We start from the raw sequence: 19229 nt of genomic DNA on the forward strand, positions 1-19229 counted from the left end.
TGTATTCGCATCATTTGGGCATCATTTGCAAAAATGTCCAAATAAAATAAGCTCGTTAAAAAGTAGTAACTGTAAAGCAAACGCTCGGTGCTGCTTTTGTTTAAATTAAGCGGTCAAGGTGACAGGAAAAAAGGGCCGGATGAGGACTAGATTTGCAGAGGTGTGGGGAGAGTGTGGATGCCACAGTGATCCACTAGACTGACGTCTCTCTGGTAGCGCAGAAGAAGACCGCAACACGGTTATTTCACAGACTTCAGTGCAACCAGGCAGTCGACAGTCTCTCCCGCAGAGAGGCACAGAGAAAGAGAAGGAAGGAGAAAAAAAGAACTTCGGCAACGACAAGCTGTAGCTTTCCAGCATGTTCAGCCTTCTGAAATCTCCGTTTAAACACACTCGCCCAGCAACTGTTTGATTTTGCTGGTGTGCAGGATTTTTCCCCCCTCTTCGCCCCCTTGGAAAGATTCGTCTTTTTTCTATCCTCCTCCGGCTGATGTAAAAAGAAAAACGAGCCCCTTGATCTTGGAATGATGTGGACCTCACACGATACTGTTGGATTTGTTTTCTTAACCGGATTTTGCGTTCAATTCGGATTCTCTTTTGAAGGTAAGGATGGCATATTTTCTTAACCAAAAGGGGGGAAAAACAATGTTGGCGTGCGAGCGCGATCGTGTCTGGCTTTGCTGCCCTGCACTGGTGGGAGAAAGTGTTAAAAGTGCGCAGCTTTGCTGGCGGAAAACGGGGAAAAGAGGCTGTTGTGAAGGGATTTTTTTAAGTGACTGGAGAAAAAAGAAAGGGAAAGCGATCTCAGAATGAATGTTTCTCCTGAAGCTGATGACGAAAAAAAATGCAACTGGTGATTGTTTCAGATCAAGTCGTTTCACGTCGCGCTCAGAAGAGAAGGGGGGGCTCCTTCCCCCTCTTCCCCCCCTTGCACCTCTTTCACAGCGACGCTTGATGGGGAGATAAAACTTGTCTTAAAGGCTGCCTTTCATGAGAAGCTTTCAGCACCGCGGACAGCTGCAGCTGCCTGCGTCTGTCCGCGCTCCTGAAAAGCTGACGCTCCGGATTCCGTGTGGCTGCTTGGTGTCGCTCGCCACTTTCAAACTGCGTCGGTGCGGGCTCTCTCACGCTCGCAGCTACAAAGCTCTAAACAGTTTAACCGGGAGTTTGTCGAAAAGGACGTAAACGACGGTTTGGTTTAAAAGTTTACAAATGTCATGTCGTCACCGCTCCACAGAAGGCTATCTTCAAACCAAACTCTTTTATCAATCTGTGCTTTAAAAAAAAAAAAAAAAACACCCGTGGACTGAATCACACTCAGGCAAACACCACGAAGCTTAGTTGGAATTTTTAACGCGGTTTCAACCAGCTCCGCCGTGGCTACAAAGATACACGCATGTATAATAGGAAAGGTTTTTTGCGGAGGGGGGCATGGCTGCTCCAATTTAGTTTGTGAATAATGTAGCAGGAGTGCGTTACGTAAATTCCAGATGAAGACGCGTCATTATATGTGACGGTGGTGATGGTGGTGCTGGGGAGTGTGTGTGTGTGTGTGTGTGTGTGTGTGTGGGGGGGGGGGGGGGGGGGGGGCTCTCTAATTAAAAACAAGAAGGCACCTTTCGTCAAACGTGTGCCTCAGTAACGCAGCTGCTGCGGCCATCAGCGAGCAGGAGACTCGAGTGATTCTGTGCGTGTAGACGACGCACAAACTAGCCTCATCATTATTACCCCCGCCTCACCCCCTCCTCCCCCCGCTCCTTCTCTCATCCGCAGGTCGGTTCACGGACCTGCCCTCCAACATGACCGTCAAAGAGGGTCAAAACATAGAAATGGCGTGCGCGTTCCAAAGCGGAACCGCCTCCGTGTATTTGGAGATCCAGTGGTGGTTCGTGAAAGCGCCGGAGCCGAGTGACAGCGAGGAGGACATCGATGCTCAAGAGGTACAAGGGAATCTCTCCCTCTCTCTCTCTACATCTCTCTCGGCGCGTGCCCTTTCCCTGTCAAGAGTTGTGCGAGGCTTGCTTGGAGCACACCCACTCATGAAGGAAATAAGGGCATCCAGTTTGTATCCCCTGCTATTCCGCACAAGCACCTTATGCTATCAAACCTCGTCCCTCTGTAGCCGACAGAACACTAAGTTTTTGGGTATTTGTTTTCTTTTCTGTAACTTTTTGTTAGCTTCATCCCCCTACCCCCAGCTGCTTCCCCGAAGCGGTTAAACATTTCTCATTTCCATAACTTTTCAATCCGTGGCTCTAAGTTCAGTTCGACTACTTGGGCTTCCAACTTTTCCCTGAAACAGTTAAAAAAAAGCCCTCCGCAATCCAAGCAGGACGCAGCCCCATCAAGAAGAAAAATAAGAGCATTAATCAAAGAAAAAAGTGGAGGGTGGGAAAGGGAAAAAATGAGCTCGTTCTGGATATTAATTACATGATAAATGAAGTAAATGAGCCCAACTATTCATGGATGGATAAAAAGTGGCTGAATCAATACAGCCAAAGCATATTCCTGCACGCTGCCTCATTTAACAGTGCATTGGAGGCTCTTTGGCATTTTGTTATGTATTGCTGCTGCATTACTGCTGGTTATGACAGCAAATAATGATCAGCTGCTTAGTGAATGAGAGTGTTTACTGCATTCAAATGAATGGAAATGACTTGCTTCCATGTTGTGTGGTGAGGAGCTGCGTTTCGTGATGTGCGAGGCCTGTTGTCATGACAGACATCAAACGGTGATCTGTACATTTCTATGACAAAGGGGAAGCGAGAGATGTGTGTGACGGGAGGTAGCTGGATATCCATGTGGCTTTAATTATTGTTCCATTGTTGCCCGGCTCTCACAGCAGCGTCGGCCAGGCTTTGATGTGGGTTTGATCCCACATGACTCTTGGATGTTGGGTTGAAGTGGCCTATTGATGCAGACATCACATTGTTACCCATATTTCTTATCAGGGATGGCTGTGTGACTGAAAGCTGCTGTGTGTGTGTGTGTGTTTGGCCTGCAGTGTTTCACTTTGAATGGCAGTGTGCGTGTGTGTGTGAGAGAGAGATAGTAATAGAGAACGAAGTCACTTGGTCTCCTGGAAATTTAGAGGAAATGAACACAATGTCTTAGAATGCAAATGTTTATGGAAATCCAAGCTGCATGCACGGAAAGTAAGACTCGGATGTTTGAAAGGATGATATGAAAAGACTTGAGAAGACAGACAGCAGCTCAGTGCTGAAATAGTGCAGAGGAAGGGTAGGTGGGCGGACACTTTATCTGCAACTCTTAACGACCCAGGTTTAATTCTTACCCGCACAATTATTCTACTGTGAGCTTTTATTTTTTTAATGCAAATATGCAGTTATTGCCTGTAGCTTTTATTGTGTGACAAGTTTTACAATAGTGGTAAAGGATGGGAAAAATAAAAGAAGCAAGGACATATACACAGAAACACTATATGAACTACACGTCTTGTTTTTTGAACTAAGTCCGTCTGTTTGTAAATGTAGACTGCATTTTGAGGTGCTGGATTATACAGACCTGTGTATAGGCACTGAATTTAAGCCTGGGACTGTAGTAGATTGTCACCATTGTAACAATTCAGTCTGTAAAATTTTCTTCCATCCTAAATGATCCACAATTGAGGGTATTGTTGCAAAGTGTAAGTGTTTCCGCAATTTCACACGCAGTTCAGCCACAAAGTGTCAAAAGTGTCAGGCCATGTAACTTAGAAGTACGTATGTGTTCCAGGTAGGGAACAGGCATCCTAAATACATAGTTTAAAACATGTGCAGAATGTAACAAATGCACTGCTTCTTTGTGATTGTTTTACATGTTAATATATGAGACTGGGCTGGTTGTTGTTCCACCATGGTGCAGTGCTGTTTGAAAGTCATTTTCTATCATTGTAACATTGTGGAGCTTCCTGTAGGATCAGTGTTGGGTTCCTTCATAGAAAAAATGAATAATGCATTTTTTTAAACTTACATATTGGATAGGTAACTCATTACACTGCTAGTTACATTACTTTCATATTACTCTGCAACAGTCTGTCAAGTCGTAACATTATAACCCTCTTCATAAGAGTGACTCATATTTCAGTGTTTGAGCTTTTATGTTATATTTAAATGTGTGGTTTCAGTTAGCACATGCATCTCTTCCTAGATGCTCTATCATGTAAAACAACTAACATTATCAGTTTTTATAATACTTCAGCCATTGTAGAAATAAAAGAAAGACGAAATCAGATGACTTTGTGAGTGTGAAAGTAGGTGTGTTACCCAGAGGCAACACTGCAGAGGGATAGTATCGACTATTCCTACAAATATACATTCAGTGAATAAGTAGAAAGTGGATTCAGGCTGACATGTAGACACTGAAAAATGTAACACAAATCCACAAATTTATGTAATATTTCATAGTAAAACTCAGTTCTTCTGAAGCATTCCCAGGTCCACTCAAGTCAGTAAAGAAAGGAGTTTCTGCCTGCATCAGATCTAACGTTTGCCATATGCAGCAGGATTTGGTAATGGGTATTTTTTGTAAAGCACTAGAATTAACTTCTAACAAAATGCTAAATCAGGTCATTTGTGTACCCACATAAGCACAGTTTTCTCTATTTTTGCTGTTGTTGAAATATAAGTTAAACTTAAACATGTCAGCAGTATTAAACTCAGTGCCATCTATAACCAACACATTATTCAGTTCAATTCTATTTTATTTTAGTGCCAAAACCATAACAACAGTTACCTCAAGGTGCTATATATTGCACTTGTGTATACAGAAATTCTATATGCACAAGTTCTGTCTAAGTGGTGCATTGCTCCACCGATCGCCAGACCTCGTTTTTTTCAGCAGTGCTCACAATAGTGGCTTCTCTGCACTGCAGTATGAGTCCAAGAAACTGGACAGTTCGATTGAATGAGTGACTAGCAGCAGGATCTCCAACCGCTGCACCACGTCTGGTGGTGATTTTGAGGAGCTTTTTCACTGGACAGAGTGCACATGTGGCCTTAGCAGCTCTGAAACACCATCAAGGACAAACTGGTCTGGGATAAAGCAAGACGTGCGCCTCACACATGAAGGAAACACCTTTATTAGAATTCTGCAGTCTACTGAAGAGTCACTGGTGACCCATCTAAGGTCAGGGTTTGATTAATGCCCGCCTCTTTTTGATGCAATTTTCAGCCCATTATCACTCACAGTGTTTAGCACTTGATTTTAAATAGATAAATACCTTTTGTTTTATTAAAATTCATGTATCCATGTAGTATATGCCAAACCCAACCCTAATCACAGAATGGTCACTGTTGAGGTGGTTATTAAATAATGCATCAAAAGCACTGAACACCAAGGCGCCCTGGCAATATTTAGTCTTCTGGAGATACCTGTACCAAGGCCAGCCTGTGTCTGTTAATAGAACTCAAACAGCTGCCATTTTAAAAGGTAGTAGAGTGATGCACTCAGTGAAGAGACCACCTAGTACTACTAGGACTAAAGTGCATCATTTGTGTAACATCATATTTTGCAGAGTTGCAGGCTGAGAATTTTTAGAACACGTTCACAAACCGAGTGACTCCTCTTTATTAGGATGCTATTCATTGGCTCATGTATATTTTTGATATGCGGTAAAAATATATATTTGTGCGTTGACTTTTTCTGATCTTTCCCTGACCCTGTGATGGGGTCTTATTGTATTTCAAATTTTCCCAAGTGTCGCGGAAGCACAGAGCCCACGGTTGTTCATTTTGGCCTTGCAGTCGCTGAGCTGTGACAGAGTGCATCTGAGGCTGCTTTTTCAGGTGAAAATTTAAAGGAAAATAGCCCAGGGGTTATGATGGTTTATTATGGGGGAAATCGTTTATAAACTGCGAGCTCTGATTGCACTGAAGACTTGTTTGGAGTTTTACATGTTTTGAAACTGGTCTTTCGCTTGATTTCGTTGGTGGGAAAGTGGCAGTATGGAGAGATTATTTTAATATTTTAAATGGATTTGAAACATTTTTGACTCCATGAACAGAGTCTCAGACGATAAACATGTAGCAAAAAATGTACAATTGTGTCAACTGCACTTAGATCACTGCCGATAAAATAATGATCTGTCACAGGGCTTCTTCCTGCGCTTTCTCTGTTTGTTAAAGGACCAACATGTGGACTAAGAGTAGATGTAGGGGGCATGTGAATTCTTTGGTGAGATAATCCCTTCAGAAGATGATAACCACTTCTGCTTCCCCCCACTGTTTCCCATTAATATTAAATTGATGCTGCGTAATAATATTTTCGACTATTCATTTGGATCTTCTAAATAATTATTTCTGCATGAGGGCAAACTGTGTTGTAATATAGTCTATAACAATATCATCAAATCCAAAGAATAAAAAATCAATACATCTGATCATTTTTAAAGCTCTGCTTAAGGTTTGTTTAGATTCGTGTTTGACTAGGGCTTAGTAAAGACTATTACATACAGTTAACTGTTTGAAAAGCAAGGAACGATTGTGGTTTGGGTTAAAAGAGATCAGTGTTGAGTGTCAGATGAAAACAGGAGGAAATGGTGCATTTGATGGGGACTATTTTCAGCATTAATCCGCATTTGCTGCTCCAATGGTTATTTCTGACAGAGACTTCTCAGTTAGAACATTTATCTACTTGCAGGTTTTTAGCACCGTGATTAAGATAAGAAAAAATAAACTATGCTCAATTTGTTGCCGTTTTCACTTATCAGCTTTTGGAATAACAAAAAAAATAATATTCATGAAGCGTCTGTGCTCATTGCTTTTCCAAAATTCCCCGAGCCTACCTTGGACACAGATTAGAGTAAAAGAAAGGAAAACAAACATGTCAATAGAGAGAGCTGTTTGGCTTCAGCTTCCACAACAAGTGCTAAATGATTCTCCTCTCAGATTATAAATGACGAGCTGCCAGTTCATAATTATGCACAAACACAGACAGACAGAAACAAAATATTCACACCTCCATGACAAAGAGGAGTCGTGCCGCTGACGGGATTCGCTACACTTGTGATTTTGTTGATTCAAGTCAGAGAGTAAAGACACACAGAGAGGAGGAGAGCGATCGCAGAGCATGAGTGGGAGCTAAACATTTGCTGTTACGGAACAGGAGCAGATTGCTGTGGAAACACGGGGTCATCAGTCTATACGACACTTTGGCTGCCGTTCTCTAACAGAGGCTGTCTCGCCTGTCATTTCATCTATAATTATGCAGCATTGTTTTCAGAATGTTGGGTTATAATCCAAAAGGACTAAAGTGTACCTCTAAAAGAATATAATATGCTGCACATTTATATGAATGGATATGTGGATGCAAGCTTTTAAGCTAAGAGCAGAGGAAAGTAGTTTACTGGTGGTCTTGTGAAGCACTTCTGCCATTTAAAAAGACCAAAGTGCCGCACCAGTGAATTTTTTATTTCAATTTCCAATGCAGGGTACATTTTCCAAATCAGCTCTCCAAGATGGCCATAATGAGCTGGAGAGGACTGGCGTGAGAGTTGTGGTGCATCATGCAGATTTTTCTTCATAGTTCCATTACTCTGCTTTTCATGAATCCAGTTGAACTAACTTCCACAACTGCTTTATTTTTAGTCTCTGAGGCTGTTCTTGAGTTCCCACCAGTTAGCCTCATTAAGACATTAAAACCACATCGCTTTGCTCTACAGGTGCCCTTAGAGTGTCCCTGACCTGGAGGATAAAGGAACCCTGTTCCACTGTGTTTGACAGTGTTGAAAGATTAAAACATTTTAGGAAGAAGTCACTGTGGCGTGAAAACATGCACTATATGGACAAAAGTACTGGACCTTGTTTCTCATCCATTTTTAATCCATTATCACTGGGACCACTTTAGAGTTTTTTGCTCTTCACTGGGATTTCCACATCTGCTGTCTTCTGTTTTTTATTAATTATCAATACGTCTGGTTGGCTGGCCATTTATTACTGTGTAATCATACATTGCCATTAAACCTATTTGTGTTTTACGTATGTAGACCCTACAGTAATAGGGAGAAGCCCCCAACAATCACACGACCCTGTTTGAGCAAGCACTTGGTGACAGTGAGAAGGAAGCCTTTAAGCAGGAAGAAACCTCCACACTCAGAGAGAGGCAGCCATGTACCACGATGTGAGCAAAGACAGGACTAAAAATCCTGTCGTTGCTCACATCGTGGTACATGTCAAAGGTAGCCAGAGATTAATAATACCTAATGATTAAATGCAGAGTGGTGTGCAACCACACAGGGTTAGAAACAATAGAAGCTCCCCCAGCAGCCTAACAAAAGGGGGATTCAGGATCACCTGATCCAGCCCTAACTATAAGCATAATCATGAAAGTAGAGATAGTCCTCTGAATCCAAACTGGGAGCTCGTTCCACAGAAGAGGGGCCATGTACGCTATCGGCTCTGCCTAAGACCGAAGCGCTTTATTGAAATACTATGAATACTATAAATTTGATATATTTGAAATATGTTGTCTTTGTTGTCCCCGTCAGGACTCTTGCTGCAGCATTTTGGATCAACTGAAGGTTTTTAGGGAGTTTTTAGGACATCCTGATAGAAGTAATAAATGCATCAAAATCACTCAGAGACAGGATGCTTCTAATTTTTTAAGGTATTGAGGCAATGTAAGAAAAAACTCCTGCGTGTTGGTTTAGTGTGTGCACTGGAGCACAAAAACGACTCTCCTGTGACGAGTCCTTTTCATCACAATTTTTTTTACAGCTTATTGACTTTGGCGAGATAGATCCGCTTCATTTGGTTCATTAAACTAAATGACCAATATTGCTGTGTGATACGCAAATGTTGGTATCAACACAGACTAACTAAAACAGTTTAGTTAACAGTTAAGGACATGGATACTGTGGGTTTTTTTAGAGACATGGAATGTAAATGTGCCTCCCTTTAACTGACTGTTGGTCAGCTTCTGTTGTTTAAATGTACTTTGGGCTATAAAGAATTAACATGACGATATTTTTCATAAAAAAAGTATATAACACAGTTCAGTGGGATGCAGTGGGGTTAAGTTAACTGGTGATTCTCTGCGTCAGGGTATACACACTCTAAGACAGCTGGGATAGGCTCCAACTCCCCAATACTAATTGCATTAGTATCGTTTAAATACCAGTGTTGATGTCGATACTATCGATATTTGGATCAATCTGCCCACCTCTAATGACCAAAATGTAGCATCACTGCATCAGTTCAACCTCTTGATATTTGAGAGGTTGTTAGTAATATGCTTATGGTTGTGGCTAGGTTTTTTTATATATATATATCCACCACTTTATGTTGATTTTTAACCCATCTGCCAATCTTAGAACAATCCTGTCATGGTCCTGAGTCTGTTGACTCTGTGTTTTTGTTTTGATTAAGACTGTTGTGTGTTTTGGATTAATTCTTGCTAAGATTTGCTTGTTCTTAGGTTTTGGTTTCTGTTTAGTGTCTAGTCTGTGTCTCTGTGCCTGCCCTGCTCCCACGTCTCCTGTCTAAGTTATCCCTTTCCTTGTGCTCTCTCTATACTGTGTCAGTATTGCGATCTCAGTCTGTATCTGTAAGTTCAGTTGGTGTGCTTCCTGTTTTACTAAGGTCCGTGTCGGTATTCTGCGTTGCTTCCCTTGTCTCGTCCTGCCCAATTAGTCCCAGCCATGTTTCCTTTCTGTCTCCCATTTCCTGATTACCCCGCTGTGTATTTCAGTCCTCTGTCATCCCCTGCTTGTTGTCGTGTCGTACCCTCTCCATGCTGTGTCTTGACCTCCGTGTTATGGTAGTTTTCTAGTTCTCCGTTCACAGCTTAGCTTTCTAGATTCTCCAGTTTCCTTGCTAAAGCTTAGTGTTTTGTATTCATGAAGAGTTCTTCTAAAAGCTGCATTTAACTTTCCTTCTCCGAGTCCTGCATTGGGTCCCATCTCCTGCCTGCCAAACACACCTGGACAAGATCTGTAAGACTCAAAAGCTTGTTTAGCGTTTTTTAAATTACACCTAGCATTTTGATGAAAGTGGATATTTCAATTAATACTTAATACCTAAATATAATTCATACCATTATAAAACATTCCAACAAATGTGAATAAGCGTGCAGGCTTTGTTTTCAGATTTCTGACTTCAGCCAGTCATTGCTCACAAAGGATTTGAATTAAACTGCTGAAAACAATATTTGTATTTCTAATTATTTTGGTTTGAGAATTACTTTTGAGCCTCTGGAAATGGAAGCACTATGTATAAATGGTTAATGCAATATTTTGTTAAACCCCTTAAATTAAAGCTGAAGGTCTACACTTAAATGACATTTTGATTGCTTCATTTCAAGTCCATTGTGAAGGCGCAAATTTAGAATATTGGATCTTTGTCTGAATACTGGCTGGAAAGGCTGCTGCTTTGACCTTCCTCATAGATGTACAAAGCCTACCTGAAGGTTATGTCACGCATGACGGACAGGGCCTCATTTCCATGCATTTGAATGTTAAAAAATACATTAACGATTTTATTTAGTTTTAAACTCTAAATCCCTCTTATTCTGAAGAGGTGGATATAAATCTTTTCAGGCTTTGATCTCTTCTTTTTATCCAGCTAATCCGCCCACTGTTGTTTGCCATAAGATCAATTTATTGAGTAAATCTTTACCACCCCGTCCACTGGTAATTCTATTTGGTGTGGGATTATGTTTGGATAAAAGTGAGGGAACGGGAGAAAAGCTGAGTTTTATCTGTGGAGGTAACTGTTCCGATCATTTCAGCCACTGCTCTGTGAGCTCTCGGTTATGTATTATTCCCACAGACGTTGGGAATAAATACATAAAAATAAAAGCAGCTTAAAATCAATGTAATTCTGTGTGTGTGTGGGGGGGGGGGGACAAACATCTTTGTATATCTGGAATATCATAAAGGCCACACCTTGACAGTATGAATTTCTAAGCTGAAGTAAAGGTTTAGAGAAAAAATCGGAGATGATGCTGGAGACCTGGCGCAGATGTGTGCTGTTTAAAAATGTATACTGCATTTCATTACTCAAATACTGCCTGGAGTGCATGAATGGTGAGACTGCTGCTGGATTCAAACCTAGATCTCCATGAAACACATCACAGCACTGGCATGTCTTTCTAAAAGCGAGATGTTTTTTTTTTTTTAAGAAAAAAAAAGGAAGTGGACATGATATGAGGTCACCCTCAGCCGCCAGAGAAAATAGAGATCAGCTGAAGCCTGGGGTAAGAATACAAACGACCATTATATAAAGCATCCACCTGCGCACTTTGACCAAATAACACTCAAACCACTGCGAGCTTTACCTCTCTTAACAAGTGAGTTTATAAATCCACTGGGTGTAACAGCAAGGAAGCATAAAATCCATTGGCAGCCATGCTCTTTGAGTGACCTTACTGTCTGCCTCCCTGCCTCTCCATCATAGTCTGACTGCAGCTTATGCAGCCTCCTCCTCCACTCAAGCTGAGATAACTGCACCCGGAGTCAATACCATGCACCAGGTATAGTCTGCTGACTGCTCTCCTCAGCCATTCTGGCCCCTGCCATTCCCGCACACGCCTGTAATGATCTGCAGTGGTTTGTAAACAGCGAACATGAGTTCTCCACAGGAGCCTGTTGTGTATGTGTGAGCATGCACGAACACATGAAAGAGCTCGCTGCTTTGTTATTCCACCTGTGGACTGTCAAGCGATCCACTGACAGGCTCAGCTGCAGCGGCGGAAGAAAACCAGGCTTTTGAAATCACTGGAATTCACTGCAGAAACGACCGAGGGCTGTTTCCAGTATTGGTAAGGGGGTGGCAGGAGGTTGTTTAAGGTGGGGTGAGTGTCTGTGTGTGTGTGTGTGTCTGTCTGTGTGTGTCTATTTGTGTACCGGTTTTTCCTACCTTTGTGGGGACCAAAATTTGAAATTTACTATACTTGTGTGGGTCAACAGCCCATGGTCAGGTTTGGGGGGGAGGGAAACTGCATCAAAGCTCCTATGGATGGTACAGTATGAGCCGGCACTTGGTGACAGTGGGAATGAAGAACACCCAAGAAGTTTATGTTCTGCTTTATTTATGGTGAGTGAGTTTCTAACATATTTTTAGTCTCTTACTTGCCCAAATTTATGGATGCAGCTTGCTAAGCAAGCTAGTGTTAGCTAATGGCTTGTTTTATTGTAGGGTCTACCTTATATATACAAAGCACCTTGAGGTGACTGCTGTTGTGATTTGGTGCTATATAAATAAAATTTAATTGACTTAATTGGTGTGTAAACGTCTTCCCATTTCTGTGTCCAGAAAAACTAACATGGTGTGAGCAAGAATGCTAATACTAAGGCTTCAAGATGTAAAGTCCAAAACCATTGGGCAAGTTTATAGTTTAAAGCATCAAATGTGAGGTAAGAGAGCCAACAAAATGAGATGGCAAATAAATGTATTTCATTTTAGAATGATGTTAAATGGTAAACCAAATCACTGAGACCTATATAAAGCATGAGAGTGTATTTGTTTGCATCTATAATTACCACAAAAGCCCCCTGAGCCACGGTCGCCATTGGGGCGACCGTGGCTCAGGGGTTTGGGAACCGTATCTGTAACCGGAAGGTCGCCGGTTCGATCCCCGGGCTCTCTGTCCTGGTCGTTGTGTCCTTGGGCAAGACACTTTACCCTACTTGCCTACTGGTGTTGGCCAGAGGGGCCGATGGCGCGAAATGGCAGCCTTGCTTCTGTCAGTCTGCCCCAGGGCAGCTGTGGCTACAACCGTAGCTTGCCTCCACCAGGGTATAAGTGCGAGTGAATGAATAGTGGCATTGTAAAGCGCTTTGGGTGCCTTGAAAAGCGCTATATAAATCCAATCCATTATTATTAAATTCAAGTGACTTAATACAATTGACATGTTTTCTTCAACTTTATCTTTGTTACTGTCAGGCCAATTTTAAGCATTTCTGCTTAGATATTATGAAATGAAAATTATGAAATGAAATAATGTGATTTCTCAAAAAAGACATAAATCATATACGATTTGTTTCATCATCTTGAACATCAGCTTTACTAAACAGAAACATCTGAACATTTAACTGAAATGACAGGTGTCCTTCCTTCTTGGAGTCAAAATTCATTTTCTTGAGTTTTTTTATAAAACTGAAAGGATGAAAAAAATAAGATCTGAAATGAGAGATTGATCCAAAATAGTCCTTTAGGGTCTGAAGCTCAGGTGTATCTGTTTGACTGACAGCTGACAAGGGCATGGAGAGACAGTGTGAAGGATGCTACACTGAGAAATTCCACCAGCAAGGTAAGCAGCAGGGCTGAAGGATAACTGACAACTGGTTTAAGCTGCAAATAAAGATTGTTACAACAGAGCAGGTAATTAGCCATGGTAACATATTTGCTAATGTGGTATTTTTGCCAAGTCCCCTGAGAACTTGTTGTTAAAACTCTGTGACTGTTGTTCAGATTTGTGCTGATATCTGAAGGCAAGCGTGTCTGTCAGTCTTCCTACAACAGAACATGAATGAGTCCAGTTCTTCACGTACTGTGTCCTGCTCAGTTTATGCACACAGAGCTCTTGGTTCCAGGGCTTATTATATTTGCTTACGGTATTTAAAAGTGAATTAATAATTTTTTCCCCAAAATACTGTGTGAGCTTTAATCCTGGTGTTTTTATGCAAATGTATTTGAAGCTCTATAAGCCTGTTCTGCATGTGTGCTTTCAAATATGCACAAATCTGGTTTAAATGGTTGTTACCATCTATGTGTAACACACAAAAACCAAGTTAATTTGGAGGAATTCAATAATACATTAAAAACTGTTTAGTCAGAATTTGTGTGTATTGATCAAGTCCTTTATGTGAGTGTATGAAAGCATGTCCATGTGAGTGTGGGAGTACTTTTTATACTGTGTTGCTATGGTGAGACTATACGTAATGATAATGGTTTCTTTCATGTTTACTCATCTCCGGTCAGCGCATGTATAGACCTGGATATGTTTTTTGGTACTGCTGCGAACTGGTTAATATATTTGTAGCATTATTCCAAACTTCAATATTTCTAAGCTGTTTTTATAATATCTGTTTTTATGAATTCTGATGTAAAGGGTACAGACAGTGGACTTGAGTTAGCACACACTGAGTACACGGATGTACATGTAAGTCAGGGGGGCTCAGCTCCCAATCATAATGTCATGCATCCAGTGACTTGTAATTAATATTAATGGAATATGCTGTTTGCAGATGTAATCAACGCTTCTCACATTTGCAATCTTCAATACAATTGGATAAAAATGACAAGGATACATTTAAAAGCAACCTAATTAATTGCATGACCTGTTGTAGTGTCTAAGAATATTTCAGAGTGAATAATCATAGATTTCAATCTAGTCCACCTGTTTTAGGGTGGAGCCTTTAGTTATCAAACCCGAGGCAAAGTGTCAGACATTAATCACAACAACGCCAAATCACAACAACATTCGCCTCAAGGTGCTTTATATTGTAAGGTAGATTGTACACAGTGTTGGGAAGGTTACTTTTAAAATGTATTCCATTACAGAATACAGAATACATGCCCCAAAATGTATTCTGTAACGTATTCCGTTACGTTACTCAATGACAGTAACGTATTCTGAATACTTTGGATTACTTAATATATTATCATGCTTTTTACAACTACGTGAATGTCCTATTGCTGTGTGATTTATTACTATTACTGAAGGTCCGCAACTCCGAACTGTAGGAAAGGGACCTCTGACTAATACGGCGGGGTCCCTGTTGTCTTGTAGCCGAAAACTAGCTTTACTTTGTTGTGTGGGTCAACTTTTCTTACGAGAGACAGAGAGAGGCGTTGAAAGGCTGCTCCAACGGAACTTATTGTTTCGGAGGAAAACACAAACACAGCGTACAGTCGAGTCTTAATAGCTTACTTACAACTGGGCTCGTCAGGCTCTCTTCTTGGCTGAAGTGGTTATTATTATATTTACATGCTTCCAGCTCCCGTTTTTCCTCGATGACAACTCGTACCTTTCCACTCCCCTTTTTCTCCCTCCTCGCGCTCACAGACACATAACGTGTATGGCAGTCCATTCTCCCTGCAGCACGGACTACACTGCCCATGATGCTACATTCTTTAGAGCTATGCTTGTAGCATTCTGCCTGTTAGCTTAGCACAACAACAACAACAACAACGAAAAGGCGCTCTCTCACCCAGGAAACACACAGTCGCAGAGAGAGAGAGAGAGCGTCGCCCTGTAACCATGGCAACCGTAACGCTGCCGCCTGGAACAACAGAACGTAGCTGTCAAACAAAACCCAAACAGTCCTGTCCCACGACAAAATGAAACAGGAAAGTACCGCAGTGTAATCCATTTATTTCAACAAAGTAACTGTATTCTGAATACCACCTTTTTAAACGGTAACTGTAACGGAATACAGTTACTCATATTTTGTATTTTAAATATGTAACAGCGGTACATGTATTCCGTTACTCCCCAACACTGATCGTACAATAATACATACAGAGAAAAACCCAACAATCATATGACCCCCTAGGAGCAAGCACTTTGGCCACTCCCTTTTAACAGGAAGAAACCTCCGGCAGAGCCAGGCTCTGGGAGGGGCTGTGATTGGTTGGGGTGAGAGAAGGAAGACAGGATAAAAGACATGCTGTGGAAGAGAGACAGAGATTAATAACAGATATGATTCAATGCAGAGAGGTCTGTTAATACATACTGAGTGAGAAAGGTGACTGGAAAGGAAAAACTCAATGCATCATGGGAATCCCCCGGCAGCCTACGTCTATTGTAGCATAACTAAGGGAGGATTCAGGGTCACCTGGTCCAGCCCTAACTATATGCTTTAGCAAAAAGGAAAGTTTGAAGCCTAATCTTGAAAGTAGAGATAGTGTCTGTCTCCTGAATCCAAACTGGAAGCTGGTTCCACAGAAGAGGGGCCTGAAAACTGAAGGCTCTCCCTCCCATTCTACTTTTAAATACTCTAGGAACAACAAGTAGGCCTGCAGAGCGAGAGCGAAGTGCTCTAATAGGGTGATATGGTACTACAAGGTCATTAAGATAAGATGGGGCCTGATTATTTAAGACCTTGTATGTGAGGAGCAGGATTTTGAATTCAATTCTGGATTTAACAGGAAGCCAATGAAGGGAAGCCAAAACAGGAGAAATATGCTCTCTCTTTCTAGTCCCTGTCAGGACTCTTGCTGCAGCATTTTGGATTAGCTGAAGGCTTTTCAGTGAGTTTCTTGGACATCCTGATAATAATGAATTACAGTCATCCAGCCTGGAAGTAATAAATGCATGAACTAGTTTTTCAGCGTCACTCTGAGACAGGATATTTCTTTGTTATTTCTTTGTTTCGCAAATGGAAGAAAGCAGTCTTACATATTTGTTTAATATGTGCATTGAAGGACATATCCTGGTCAAAAATGACTCCAAGGTTCCTCACAGCGTTACTGGAGGCCAAGGTAATGCCATCCAGAGTAAGAATCTGGTTAGATACCATATTTCTAAGATTTTCAGGGCCGAATACAATAACCTCAGTTTAATCTGAATTAAGAAGCAGAAAGTTAGCGGCCATCCAGGTCTTTATGTCTTTAAGACATTCCTGCAGTTTAACTCATTGGTGTGTGTTATCTGGCTTCATAGACAGATAGAGCTGGGTGTCATCTGCATAGCAGTGAAAATGTATGCTATGTCTTCTAATGATGCTGCCTAAGGGAAGCATGTATAATGTAAACAGAATTGGTCCTAGCACTGAACCCTGTGGAACTCCATAATTGACCTCAGTGTGTGAAGAGGACTCTCCATTTACATGAACAAATTGGAGTCTATTAGTTAGATATGATACAAACCACTGCAGTGCAGTACCTGTAATACCTACAGCATGTTCTAATCGTTCTCCATAGACCTGTAAATGAAGCAAACTGGTAAGGGATTTGTTTTATATTAAAGTTTTCGAATTCATACCAACCCTCCCTTTATTATGCAGACTCAGCACAGAGCATCATGTCAACCAGTTTCTCGACTGCAGAATAGATTTTTTAGTCTGTCACATGAAGGTAGTGACAGCCATCCTGTTTAGAGTGGTATGAACCCTGTACAGTGCTGCCATTTCATATTAATATGCTCTATTTCGTCCACTGGCATTATTTAAGTTTGCTACTGGAAAGCATACAAAGCATCCATGAACTACATAAAAAATAACTTTTGTTTTTCCAGCTAACTTCACTATCTTTACTACTTGTACAATCTCTCTATTTCTCCATCTCTCTCCATCCTCCTCACTCAACTAGACACTAGAAAATGACTAAAGTATAATTTTATAATAATTATTATAACAGCAAGTGGGGGATCCACAATTGACAACAGGACAACAATGTCTAATTATGTGAAATCATCATCAATCAATGTGGATAAAACAGAAGCTACAGTTTTATCATTTTTGATAAATGTAAATGTTACAGTGAATAAAAGGAATAAACTGATCCATGCCAGTTTATTGCAATATTCCAAATGAATACAGGCGCTGCTGGACATAGACGGGTAACATCATTTTGACTTCCTGTCACCTGGATCTGGAGCTGGACGGCAAACAAAAACTGAAGCCAAGTTTGATCAGAATAGGAATAGAAATTTTTAACAAACTAAAATAATAAAGTACAACAGCTGCTTGGCTGACAACTCATGATGTATTTAGAGAACAACTAAAAGTAAGCAGACACTTTATAAGTCACAGCAATATCCCCGCATTATCGAAACAGTTTGAAACTCAGAACTTTTACTGTATTTCAGTTAAAACGTGTTTTTAATCTGCATCAAAGATGTTTGTCATAAAATTATTTCTGAGTCTTCTTTCCGCCGCTGCAGCAGGAGTCTATTATTGATGACAAGCCACGCCTCTGTGTGAGCACGCGACATCAACAAGACATAAAACCTGTTTTCATCCTGTACTGTCGCCAATAGAAAGGTTAGGAAAAAATAACATTTGAAGATAATTCCACGAAATAATGCTACAATTATTAATACTATTAATAGCTATTTTTAGGCGTGCTCTGATAAAATTTGAAGGCTCTTGAGCACCCCCAAAAAGGGTCTAAACTCACCTAAGATGTAAGTATATGTGATTGTTCCTGTTTATGTGAAGTTTTTCCATCATTTTTAATTCTAATACACAACACAGAGTGACTCACATATCATACTTGTTACAGTTTGGGATGGGGTAGAACTCCTCACACTTTTTTTTCCATTTAAACCCAAAATAATTAGTTTTTTTTCCCCTTACTCTAACCAAAATTTTTTGTGGCTAAATTTTACAAAATTGAGTGAAAATTATTAATTAATTGACGTTAATTCTTAAAAGTAATTGGGAAGAATAATCAGACATCTATGTCTTTACCGCAGCATCTGCCATCCTGCACGAGCTCAGCTATTTTATACCAAATATATTTCATTTAGTTACCCACTTTCCAAATAAGCAAGAAAGTCCAATTCCTTGGTGCATAGTGGGATGTATCCAATTCTACAGCTGTGTCAGTGCTCATGTTAAAGTCAGGTGGAAGTCATGCTGGCCAGCTGTTGAGATAAATATCTGTTGCTGCTTCATTATATCTGTTTTTTTCACCTGCAGGTTACATTTGGCTCCAAAGCACTTGCATTAAGGCCTTTTGAAGAAGAGAATGATGCCAGTGTTACAGCTCCAAAACTGCTGGCTTTTACCTCAAACTGTTTCTCCAGTTTGAGATAAAAGCCAGGATTCTTACAAATGGACAATAATTGTACAGCAGGCTACACATGCTTCTGGCCAGTAAAACTTATATGACTAAGCTAAGTGCAGAGTGGAGTTTATTTTTGGTTCTCTAACAAGCTGTTGTCCACATGACTCCTTGTGTTACATTATATTATGGATTGCATTTTAATGGTAGTAATCTTGTAATGTAGCAAACGACTTTGAAAAGAAACATTACCCAACACATAATGTATATACTGCTGTTTTCTACACATAGACTTAACTTGAAGGGGTTACTCAGGTTCATGACCACCCACTGGGACTCATTTCAGCTGTCGGGGAAACAATGCCAATCGCGATCCACTTAGTAGTAAACCATTCTCTCACTCTTATTTTGAAATCCCGGTCTCTGCTAACCAGAAAACCTGGGTCCTTCCTGTGTTTCCTTACTGGCCAGCTGCTGAGATGTCTTGAAAGTGTCTTGCCTCACAGTTGGACAGGCTTCTGCTCGACTATCTTTGGCTGCAGCTGGTGACAGTTGTCT

The 19229-nt window shown here is 40.9% G+C and overlaps 1 protein-coding gene across 1 annotated transcript in view; it reads left to right on the plus strand.

Moving 5' to 3' along the window:
- Positions 1-265: 265 nt before the first annotated feature.
- Positions 266-19229, plus strand: part of vstm2a (V-set and transmembrane domain containing 2A) — a 113257-nt gene continuing 94293 nt past the window's right edge. The window contains exons 1-2 of the mRNA XM_085417736.1: positions 266-603; positions 1774-1940. Of these exons, the coding sequence (XP_085273862.1) occupies positions 525-603; positions 1774-1940 (246 nt within the window). The 5' untranslated portion in view covers positions 266-524. The remainder of the gene's footprint in view (positions 604-1773; positions 1941-19229) is intronic.

Source organism: Rhamphochromis longiceps, linkage group LG9 (assembly GCF_057381845.1).
Source record: "Rhamphochromis longiceps isolate RC_006_pf linkage group LG9, R_longiceps_female_GT1.1, whole genome shotgun sequence".
NCBI lineage: Eukaryota > Metazoa > Chordata > Actinopteri > Cichliformes > Cichlidae > Rhamphochromis > Rhamphochromis longiceps.